Source organism: Drosophila arizonae, chromosome 3 (genome assembly GCF_054131065.1).
Source record: "Drosophila arizonae isolate 15081-1271.41 chromosome 3, UAZ_ARI_1.0, whole genome shotgun sequence".
NCBI lineage: Eukaryota > Metazoa > Arthropoda > Insecta > Diptera > Drosophilidae > Drosophila > Drosophila arizonae.
The window spans coordinates 8,782,762-8,794,400 of NC_142923.1; the positions used below are offsets into that span (position 1 = coordinate 8,782,762).

At 43.3% G+C, this 11,639-nt stretch overlaps 3 protein-coding genes across 3 annotated transcripts in view; 1 reads left to right on the forward strand and 2 right to left on the reverse strand.

The window, feature by feature from the left end:
• LOC108610073 (serine/threonine-protein kinase NIM1) overlaps positions 1-1,486 on the reverse strand; it is a 28,228-nt gene extending 26,742 nt beyond the window's left edge. The window contains exon 1 of the mRNA XM_089463962.1: positions 1,070-1,486. Coding sequence (XP_089320088.1) covers positions 1,070-1,117 — 48 coding nt within the window. The 5' untranslated portion in view covers positions 1,118-1,486. The remainder of the gene's footprint in view (positions 1-1,069) is intronic.
• A 272-nt stretch (positions 1,487-1,758) lies between these two features.
• Positions 1,759-6,790, reverse strand: PolrMT (mitochondrial RNA polymerase). Its single transcript, XM_018001897.2, has 8 exons — positions 6,459-6,790; positions 6,276-6,398; positions 5,807-6,215; positions 5,605-5,751; positions 4,788-5,541; positions 3,584-4,729; positions 2,296-3,518; positions 1,759-2,236 (listed from the first exon to the last, which is right to left on the reverse strand). The coding sequence occupies exons 1-8, from the start codon at positions 6,625-6,627 to the stop codon at positions 2,107-2,109; spliced, it is 4,101 nt and encodes a 1,366-aa protein (XP_017857386.1). The 5' UTR covers positions 6,628-6,790; the 3' UTR covers positions 1,759-2,106.
• Positions 6,791-6,839: 49 nt separating this feature from the next.
• Positions 6,840-11,133, forward strand: LOC108609643 (uncharacterized). Its single transcript, XM_018001364.2, has 7 exons — positions 6,840-8,150; positions 8,477-8,991; positions 9,049-9,297; positions 9,364-9,497; positions 9,558-10,074; positions 10,138-10,554; positions 10,931-11,133. The coding sequence occupies exons 1-7, from the start codon at positions 6,941-6,943 to the stop codon at positions 11,069-11,071; spliced, it is 3,183 nt and encodes a 1,060-aa protein (XP_017856853.1). The 5' UTR covers positions 6,840-6,940; the 3' UTR covers positions 11,072-11,133.
• Positions 11,134-11,639: the final 506 nt, after the last annotated feature.

Consider the following 11,639-nt stretch of genomic DNA (forward strand, 5'->3'; position numbering starts at 1 on the left):
TCGTTTATTTATTGTTTATTTTGAGTATTTCGTGTGACAAGCTCCAAATGATTTATAATAAAGAACTTACAAATGGAACAATAAATTTGAAATGAGAAGAGAAAAACCGATTGTAATAGGGAGTTAAGTACTTTCAAATGTAAACTTTTTGTCAGACGCTCAGACCAAACACTCATATTACGTATACGCCGGGCTGTGCGTCATGGTAATTGAATCAGTTGCCAAAAAGCGTCAATGAAACTATTTGAGCATTCAATCAAATGTCAATGCATTACAATGTGGTTACTTATCGAACTGAAAGAGACAGATAACGCAAGAAAGAGTGGTAGAGAGAGAGAGAGAGAGAGAGAGAGATATGGAGTAACTGTCTTTGCTGCATGCCTCGTTGCAGATAAACGACAACAGACATTGCCCCAATTACGAACACATTGTATGAGGTGCATGTGGTTTTTATTAAACTTGCCTCCCCCACACACAACCACAGCCCCCGCCCACCCACACACAATCAGCGAGTCGCACACTTGGGAGACATTTAGATACTTCTGTTGCGGCTACTGCGAACTTGGCTTGGCTGCTGTAGCGTAATTTGCATGGCGCATGGTTTATAATTGAATTAATTGTAATATGATACGCGGCGTATGATACGAAGCTAGTGATAGCAGCAAGTCGCTGATAAGAATACAAAATGTACATTTATTTTAATGCATTTATGAGCGCAAATTGTGCACAATAAATGCACAAACACGCAGAAGCTAAACTGAAAGTGCGACAATGACAAAGATACAACAAAATGCAGTACAAACAGAATATAAAGGAAAAATAAACAATTGTCTTTTTATTTTCCCTTTTTTTTTCGTTTTTGCATTTTTTCGCTGTTATTTTCGAATTTCGAATTTGCTGAAATTTATTTGCACTGCACTTTGTCAGTGCTGAAGCGGCCGCAGACGCAGCAGCAGTAGCCGTAATAGCGAGCAACGCGTATCTGTGAGATATGCGATAAAAAAGTTTAGCAGCTGGTATTTTTTTTTATTTTTTTTATTTTATTTTTTTTTTTTTTTTTTTTTTTTACCTTCTTAATGTCGCTTCCACACAGCAACAACAGCAGTAGCTGCCGCATGCCTTCGCACGAAGTATGAACAAAACAACAAAATTTTTATAAAGTTATAGCATGTGAAAGAAAACACGAAAACAGAGACACAAAATTGCAAATAACAATAAAGATGCGTTTGCTGAATGTTAACACTGTTTAAATTGCGAATTAACGCTAGTTGCTGACCGCTGACCGCTGCGTAGAAACCGTTACGTTCTTAACGCGCCGCATGAACTTTTCAAACTGAGACCACCGACCAGACCAGAGCAGAGCTGAGCAAAGCAGAGCAGAGCAGAGCTGCCAGCAGCTAGCTGCGAACAGCAGGCAGCGCAAATCGCATACGAGCGGCACGAAGCAACGAAGAAAATGCCGACGCTGCGCCGGTCGCCGGCAGCAGCGAGCGCAACAACAACAGTTAGCAGAAGCAGCAGCAGCAGCCCCGTGCAAAACAGAAAAGGAAAAGTGGACATGGGGTGGCGCTCAAAATTTTCCCGAGTGAGAGTGAGAGAGCGTGTTACAACTGAGCGAAAGTGGCGTTGGTTAACAGCGCTGTTAAATGAGCATAGCTAACAGCTGAGTTAACAGTTGAGCAATTCACTGTGATAGCGATTTTGAGTGATTTACAGTTGAGTCGATTAAATATTAACTATCAGAAAAACAGAATACACTTGTTTTTAAATGTTTTGTAACAATTTATTGAAAAGCTCTAACTCATTTGTTTAGCTTAAGCCTCAATTTTTGCGATGCCTTAATTCAATACCAATTATCGTAAATACATAAATAGGCATTTAATATAATTTAGTATATTATAATATTAGGTATTTGCTTTGTCTGTAAACTCTTACAAAATCACATTTACTGCACTGACTGGTCTCTGTTTTAAGTAATTTATCTGTTTGCTATTCTCTTTTGGTCTTAAAAGCTTTCGAATTGTTGGGTAAACTTAACAAAACTTAGGACTTAAAGTAAATGACTAAATTAATAGTAGTTAGGCACCATCGTTTTAGTTAGTCGAACTAGCTGAAGAAATAGACCGAGTCCAAAACATTGCGAAGATCAAAGTCACCTTTCTGTGGCAGCTGACGAAGAATACGATTCAATTGCCGTTTAGACAAATCCTCCACAGAGCCATCGTTTGTCAACTCACTGCATAGGAATATACATATATTTATATTTATTGTGATTCAAAACTCAAAATTACTTACGCATTGCTGAAGCTGTAGGTTTTCTTCATAAACTCCGACAGCTGCTCGAGAATTGGCTGCGAGTGGAGAGCCACAAATTGCTCACGGCAGATCCGATTCAGCTCCGGCACGGTGCATGCATGTGTCCAAAAACAATCATGCACGGAGACGAAGGTAATACCCTTTCGCTCGCAGTGCAGCGAGGTGAGCATCATGTGCGACGAGTCCAGCGAATGAATAAAGTTGGGCGGAAATGCGTTCTTTTGCTTCAGAATATTTGGTCGTTCGTACATATCCATCGACATGTGGGCATTCACGCGCAAGCCTTTGCATTGTGGATGCTTCATCTCCTGACGATTGTAAGGCTGTACGACGGGAAGACCCAGTGGTGTTACCCACTCCACATTTTGACCACAGACACCCGCTATGAGGCGCGCACACTCCGTGAACCAATCTTGAATCTCACGCGTTGAGGTGAACATTTCGCGCAAGCTCTCAAAGGTCTTTGTGGTCAGATAAGTCGAGGCGGGCCACACCCAATCTTTAGGAAAGTCATCAATGTCTTTCAGCTGACGGGCTATCTGCAATCGTGCACCGTAACGTGTTACGCCGTACACAGTCGTCATCACCGTCTGCTTGATGACTTTGCGCCGCACGAAACCCTCCAGCGCCTGTGCAACATGCAATCCGTTTTCTGCATCTGTTTTCCTTGTGCGCTCGACGAGAGCTGCCACCGAACTGTACACATCCTGTGGTATTGGCGATGGGGCCAAGTTAACGCTGCATGCACCCGCCTGATCACGACCCAGCGCTGCGTAATGCTGCAGTCCATTGCAGGACCCGTCCTGATGTATGGGAAAGCGACTCATATACGCAGCAGGATCCGGTGAACGATATACATTGGCGATTTCCATACAACAGGCGAGAGTTTGCCATGGCTCATCCGACTTGGACCACCACATGCGACCCGTGAGTGGATTATCTGCCGAGTCTAAAATGTCAGGCATTATTTCTTCAGCATAGAGCAGACGCTCGCGCACTGAGTCACGCTTCTTAAGGCCCGTCAAATTGATGCAGTGCAGCTTTAGCCAGCTAAAACCATCCACGCCCAGCGGTTGGGCTTGATCAAAGATGAGCATCGAACGTGCCAGATCCGAGCCCAAATGATTCAGATGTGGCGGTACAGGATAAACACGCCCGCGAAAGTCCATGTTGTGGGGCAGCCAGAATACCTTGTCGCGGTACTATAAAAGAGAAAGGAATCAGAATTTGAATGTGAATGAAGACAAAAGAGGGAGAAGTTATTTACATGCTGTGCCAGCGACAAGCGGTAGAGAGCATCACACCACAAGCTGTACATTTCGGCTTGTTTGCGTCGATGACCTAGTTTATCGCGGAATTGTTTGGCACGGTCCGCCGGGGAAACACCACTGCCATCGTCGCCCACTGGCAATGTGGGCAGCGGCGGCAATGAGCTCGGTGGCTGCGGCACATCCAGCTTGGCATCGCCGCCATTCTGAAAGACCTTAATGATCACATCGAGAAGCTGTGTGTTAACACGCCACGGCACGCTAGCCAACTGATTGAGTGAATCCAGCGCTGGATAGAGATGTTGCGGATTGGAGGCATGTATGCGTTCCCACTGTTGCACCGCCTGATGTGGCAATCGTATCAACTCCGATTTGTTCAGCAAGTAGCCGCCATTATGGGGCGTACTCCAGGGCTGCGGCGGACACAGCATTGGCACCAGATTCGAGTCGAAGGTGAGCGTCTGTTGGCGAGAGGCGCGCAGAAGACGTGACAGTACTGGATGCGGCTTCACCTCCTCCTTTACGAGCCGACCCTGATTGCGGAACAGCGTGTAGAAAGCGGGCAGCATATTCTGTGGCATTGTCGTCCCGGTTGCCTTCGATTTGTTGCTCCTCTGACGCATGATATGTGCATCGATCTTAATGTCGCGCATCAGTATATTGTAGAGGAAACGACCCACACCGGAGAGTACATTGTTAGGCCACGGCACCTCGGGCAAATCCATCGATGGTCCGCTGTGACGCTGATCGTGCACTAAACGCTGCCACATCTGTCGCGTATTATCCTCCGTATGTCCACTAGCCCATAAATCGCAATAATCGCTGTAAATCTCTCCAATCTTCTCTAGGGTTCCATTGTGTTTCTTTAATTCGATTTGATAGCACTGCTGCACCTTCTGGCCGAGCTCCTTGAACAGTTGACCCACCGTTGGGCTAAAGGTTTCAGAACCCTCGGCTAGTTTGTACAGCTCCTTGATAAGTATGTCCGCGTAATGATGTGTGTCAAGGACCTTTAGGTACGTATAGTAGTTCATATAGCCGTGCGGCTTGAAACGCACCTGAGCACGCAACGTGTTCAGATCACGAACAATCGCAGCAGAGATTTGTTTGCGCCAGGTCTGCTCCAGCTCACTTAGCTTTGCGCGCTGCATGAATTAAAATAATTAATGTATATTCAATAATAATCAATATCTACCAACTTACGCAATATTCAGCATTAGCAAATTCCTTAGTCTTTTCAATTGATTTGATGGTTATGCACCCGTCCAACTCCACCTGCAGTTGCTCGCGCGCCAGCTGCTCCAGTTGAGTTTTTGTATAGCCACGCTTTGATCGCATGATGATGGATTCCTCTTGTGCTTCATATGCTCTTTCCTCACCCACGGGCTGCACCTGAGCATTGAGATCATTGAGCAACTCGTTATCGTAGCCAAGCTGGGGTGGCACGTAAACAGGAGTAAAGTTCGGACGGACTCTCCTGATAGCATCCAACGCTATGTCACGCTGATCCGATATAAATTTGGAGCGATCCATTATCTGATTTAAGCTGAAGCCCTGCTGCTCTGCCTGTGCTATGTACTGCTCAATAAACTCTTGATTTTGAGCATTTGGCTCCACTCGACCCAGGCACTCGAATAATGCCGCATATGTTTGTTCGCTAAAAGCCAAACCATCCTCATTAATGAGCTTGCATAGCTCCTGGCAACGATCAAAGGATCCCTTGCCCGCATAACCATGCAACAAAATGTTGTACAGATCAATGGTAATTAGGTTCATGCCAGGTTTGCTCTGGTTACTCTTCTTGGCGCGACTGCGATAAGCGAAGATTGTAGAGAGAGCACGGTTCAGCATGTTGGCCGAGACGCAAACATTCAGATACGTAGTTAAATTAATGATCAGGGCACGTTGCTTGGCCTGACGCTCCTGTTCTTCCGTGATGTGCACCTTCGACTTGAATCTGTTGATACAAATTATAAAATTTAATTGATTGAATGATAACGTAAGATGTTGTGGGACAAACCGTTTCTTGGACTTCGCTGTTACGGCATTAACCTTGGGCTGGCTTTCTTCTGGAGCAACTGATTTATTGGATTCCTCAATATAGGGTTCAATCGTCTCAAAAGGATCTAAGAGCTGCGATGCAGTTGCCAGTTTGGGTGCGTTTAATCTAAATGCATTTCAGATTAATGAATGTTTGAATTAAGGTCGAGCAACTAGCTTACCCAAAGCTGTCTAGGTCCGCCTCAATATGCTCGTGTCCCTCGTTCTCCATGCCCTCAATGATGTCGCGATAGTTCTGAAAACTTTTGATAATCTTGTGCACCTCCGACGGATTGGATATGATCTGTTTGGTGTATGTATCTTTACCAAAGAATATCAGTGGCTTATCATCGTACAGGCCGGCTTCCAGTAGGGAGTTAGCAACGGCATCCAACTCGATCTTTTGATACTCTGCCGGCTGTCGCAGCATGGCTTCGTCGCTGCTCGCTTTAGACTTCTTCTGGAGGCGTCGCTCCTCACGTTCGCGTTTATCCAAAATTTGCATTTGGGTTTTCTGTATGAATTCGGCGAGTTTTTTCGATTTCAGACGCTTTACGCGTGATTTACGCTCACTGGCTGTAAGGTCAGTGACTGTTGGGCAAATATGTGAAATATTATATTCTTTATGTATACAAAATGCATTCTGCTTACCTTCTAGCAGCTCCACATATTTGGCGTAGCGCGGTTTTCGCAAACGTTTCTTTTTCGCCAGCGCCAGGGCATCTGATTGCGTAGGCGTGGTTGATTGTGGGCGTACGGTAACTGTTGTTAAAGCTATCGAATAGATTTTCATTAATATTTTACTCATTATTGTGCATTATTACAGTTACTCACTTGCCGGGCGATAGAGCATTTGATAATATTGCTGATATTGTGTTAAATTATGCGCAGCGCTGCTTTCGTTGCCTCCCTTGCAGCAGCAGCTGCAGCCGCTTGTTGCGGTAGGCAGCCGCAGTACTCGTTGCATGGCTGCAGCGCCATTGGCGCCCAGCAGACGATACATGTTTGATATGCAAGTGCAACGTTTGATCACGAAATTTGTTTAATTTTCACACAAAAATGTTCGCTGCTTGCATAATATTTTGTTGTCCATTGCGCGTTTCACGTGTTGGCTGCCCAGACCAGGGCTGCGTTAACTGGTCGAATGGGCGATATTATCGATAGGCACGATTGTTTTTAGGAGCGCCAGCCTGCCAACTTGCGCTAAATAAGATATTCGAATATTTGAATTTGCTGACCATTGCCTTTAACGTAAAACTAAAAAATAATTATAAATTATATATACATATTTGTTTTAGTTCCCAAATAAAAAGAGAATGCCACCAAAGAAAGACAAAAAGTCTCCAGCCAGTGTGGGAGATCCAACCGATGGCAAACCGCTGCCGCCCAATATATTTCTATATATACAGCTGGCCAGTGTGGAAGCGGTGCCCGATTTTTTCGATCCATTGGAAATTCATTTGGATCAAGGCGGCAGTCTTCTTCTTAAATGTGTCGAACACTATAATGACGAAGGAATCATAACACAGAATGAGTTCTCATCTAAGCCGACATTTACGCTGATATTCCAGCAGGATAATCTAGATCGAATCAATCATGCAGCTGACAATCCATTGCTGATCAAGTTGTATATGCGCAAGCCTGAGGAACCGATACACTACGAGGATGAGGAGATGCAATTGGAAATGGAGACATCAGAATTATTGTCGATGCTAATAGAAAAAGTTGATATTGTTCCCAACGAAAGTGATGAGCTTGATCATTATGAGCCTAAATTCGAAATGATCCTCTTGTCTGTGGGCTATCTCGATATAATTAAGTTATTTGGCCATCACCGTTGTATGCTGCACGAACAACTCTATCTCTATCCAGTGCCCGATTGTCCACCGAAACTGCGCTACACAATCAAAACCGAATGGCATCTGTATACTCTCGTGCCCATTGTCAAGGAAGTGTCCTTCACTAATATGGCCTTCGTGATATTCGAGTCGATCTATAATTTGAAGGACGATTATATCATTGATATGGAGACTCTGAATGTACAGTTGAGCTTTCGATCCATGCAGCCGGTCGATCGTTCCGAATATCATGTGATACCCTGGTGTAGCTTTAACTTATTCACTGAATGCTGCATCGCCGAACAGGTAAACTTTCATGTATTCGAATACTTTCGCAAGACTGTGCCCGATAGCTGCGGCATTGGACTCAAGTCCAACATGGATGTGGAGATGCATAGGCTATTTTCCCAGCTGATGCGATCGGAGGATATGGACGTCAATTTTGATCTGATCAATGTAAAAGAGGATAACGCTCTGGTCTGTAATACCTTCCATCGCTATATACTCACCAAGAGCATGTCGGATACACTGTTCATGGCATTCGCCTGGCGGCGATATGTCATTGCTGTCGACGTCTTCAATATGACCCCAATGGAGAAAAAGGAGGGCAAGCGTGTGATTACAGCTATGGTCAATAAAAAAGTATTCTCAGGCGTTCTAGATCCAGCTATTCTACTCTACCCCGATGGTAAGTAATTGAAGTAATTGTTATCGAAAAAATTCATATGTATATAGGTTTATATTTAGATTATTTAGAGAGCATAAGGGTTAAAAACATGTACATATATTGTAAGATTATAAGATAAGAATGATAAATAGGAATAAAATTGGGCATTATCGATTCACATGATTTTAATAAAATATATCGGTGTAAATACCGAAGATCTCGAATTTCTGTAATCTGAGATATCAATAATTATTAATAAATATGGATACATACGAAAGGAGCTACATCTTGCACAGGGTAACTGTTATTCAATCATTGCGATAAATGAACTCTAAATTTTTTTTCAGTGCGTGGGATGCGCTTTGCTGTGGAGCTGAAGTACTTGGGCGTGAGAAAGAAGCCAGTCAAGACCAAGCCGGCAAGCATATTAAGTATTACCACTAACCAAAGAACCAGTGGTATTACTAATCCATCTGCTCGATTAACCGCTCAGTTAGAAGTGGATACGCCCACGTTTGCCATAATCAATCTATGCCAATTGGCCCCATTGGGACAGGTGTACGAGGAGCTGAAGACGTTCCATGCCAGTTTCATTAGTCAGAATCGTTTGCTTTTCTGCAAGAATAAACTAATCGAAGTGCCCTCATTGCCATTGAGCGAAATTCAGCGTTTGGCCTATGCCGATTTCGATACCTTCATACGGGAGACGATCCGCTATATACTTGACAAGCGGATATTCAATGTGCAGCAGAAACGAAATCATTTCTGCTGCGAACTACAGAATCTGACCAACATTTTGCTGAAAGTCGTCGGAAGTGACTTCAATACGCGCATGCGCACCAGCTCGAATGTCGAGTTTTCCGTTAGTCTAATCCATAATGCCTATTAATTATATAGTTTAATCTTAATAAAGCTATAGAATCTATGTGCCTTTGCACACAATGAGCTGGAGCAACGCATACACAATCTGCTGGAGAAGATCGAGGACGAGGGCCTCCACGAGCTCGTTGTAGACAGAGCTGTTCAAGAGGAGAAACTCATGGACTATTTGAATACCATCAAAATTATGAGAGCCGTTGGGGATCTGCGCATGGGCACTCTGTTCCTCAATAAGATCACTGGCTGGCTATCTGGCAATATGAACGATAAGTTCTTCACAGCGCGTCCAGTTAAGCATTAAGCTGGAGATCAACTTTTCCTTCATTTAATCAATTTCATTTAATTTTTCTTTTAGGAAAACTCAAATAGGTTTGTGAACCTATTTGAGTTCTTTGATATGATCAGCAAAGTGGAGCATGGCGAATATGCAGCAGCCAAAGCCTATTTCAAGACGCAGAAAGTTCTATCGGTTGACCTCGAATACTCTGCGTAAGTGAGCACACATTGAAAGATCCCTTGAAATGATCTAAAGCTAGAGCGTTTGTCCAGTGGTTGGATACGCATTTACCTGGACTATGTGGCCACGAGGGACGATCCAGAGCCGACGGTGTCGGCCAATGCGAATGAGTGTCTATTGAATAGCATAACCCTCTATGCGGAGCACTGCTCCAAACGGCCGGATGGCTGGATATTGCTCTACTGCTACTACAAGAGGTTCAACTATGCACCTGGCTATTCCTATGCTCGCTGGCGTCTCGAGAACTATGAGAAGGGGATAACTGTGCAGACTTCGTCGTCGCCGCACAACCTTTGGTCCATCATGCTAAATCACTGTCCGCGATTCGACCGTCAGCGTAGCTACAGTTTCTACGAGACCTTTATGCTGTTTGTGCGCTTGGGCCTATACGAGTTCGCTCAGGTCGTGTGGGAGGACGTGCAGGACGATTGCAGCCTAGCGGACAATTATATGATAAGCACACAATTGAAGATCTTTCTCAATCAACTGGAAGAGGACTTCGAAACGCAGACATTCTCATTCGAGGACATGGATGACGAGGATCTGCTGGTGAGACTTGGCCAACAATTTCTCAGTTGAGTTTAATTGAGGCTCAACTTCGTCTCTCTTCAGGCCGGCTTCAACGCCCAACTCAATGGCAATGTGGAATACCATCGCGGTAATATGGTTCTTGCTGCCGAATTCTATACAAAGAATTTGCTAGAGGAAGGCGCCCCTGTTCCCGAACGAGATGACTTCATGATCAGCAAATTACGCCTGGCCTACATAGCCTATGAGGCGGGCGACTATCAATTGACCATCGATGCTCTGAATCTGCCCAAAGTGGGTCGGCTGATTCCATTGGTGACCGGCTATTTAATGGGCAAGGCCTACTACAAACTGGAGGATATCAGCAGGGCCATGGAGTGCTTCATCAATTGCACCAAATTTGCTGAGCATGTGCCGGATGTTTGGGGCTTTTTGGCACTGATCAATCTCCAAATGGGCAACAACATGAATGCCATCTCATGCTGGAAATATGCCAGAGCTGTAAGACCTAATAACGATTGCTTTACCAACCTCAGTATTTATATTTGACTCATCTTTAATTTTAACTTTGTTCATCAATTACTCAGTATTACTGAGTCAGTAAGCCTCATATCTATTTTATTTATTCTATATTATTTTATTTTATTTTATTTATTTATTTATTATTATTATTATTATTATTTTTATTTATTTTAATTTTTTTTTTTTTTTCTTGAATACTTAAAGCATTTTCTGTGCACTCTTCATATACACTCTTCTCTTTCTTAAGACACTCGAATTCTTCCTTTATACACTCATTAGTAATATTGTTAACCATCGATTCCTCAATACTCATTAAACTTTTTCTTTGTCATCCTTTTCTACACACCCCTCTTAGGATCCCACCAGAAATATCACAGATGAGACCATCTACACCGAGCTGGACATGATCGATATTGACAGCGTGGATCTATATATTGATATGGTCAGTCCCAATAATAGCATCGCATCATTTCAAGGCGACGAGGATGAAGATTAGCATCATAGGTCATATTATAATTGTGTCAACAGAAGCAAATAAACCCAAAGCTCACCAAATGATTTATTTTATGTGTGATAAACTGGCGAAATATCAGTATGTTATGTAAGGCCTTTATAAGCTCTTACTAGGCATTTACTTATGATTAACCCAAGTTTGGTATCCTTTCTCGAAAATTTGATCTGAATCTCATTCCTTGTCTAATATCTCAGCGCCTAGTCAAACAACCATTAAATGTCCTCCATGGTCCCAGCAAGTTCTTCATTCAAATGGCCTTTGCTTTCTCTACCTCGCTTTTGCTGCATGTCTTTCCCTTTTCTGCCTCTCTCCTTCTGCTTCTTCATTTTTTCTAACAGTTGTGATTATGGTTTCATTAGAAGCTTCGTATGCTTGCAACATGCAACACAACTTGGCAAATGTCAACTTACGGGGACGCGATTTAAATACCCTGTAAAATAATCTAAATTGGGAGATGATGGTATTTAGGTTTTATATAATTTAATAAGGGGGAAACAACATAAAGCAAACAATATTTTTTATTAAATGGTCAGAAAATTACTAAAATTAA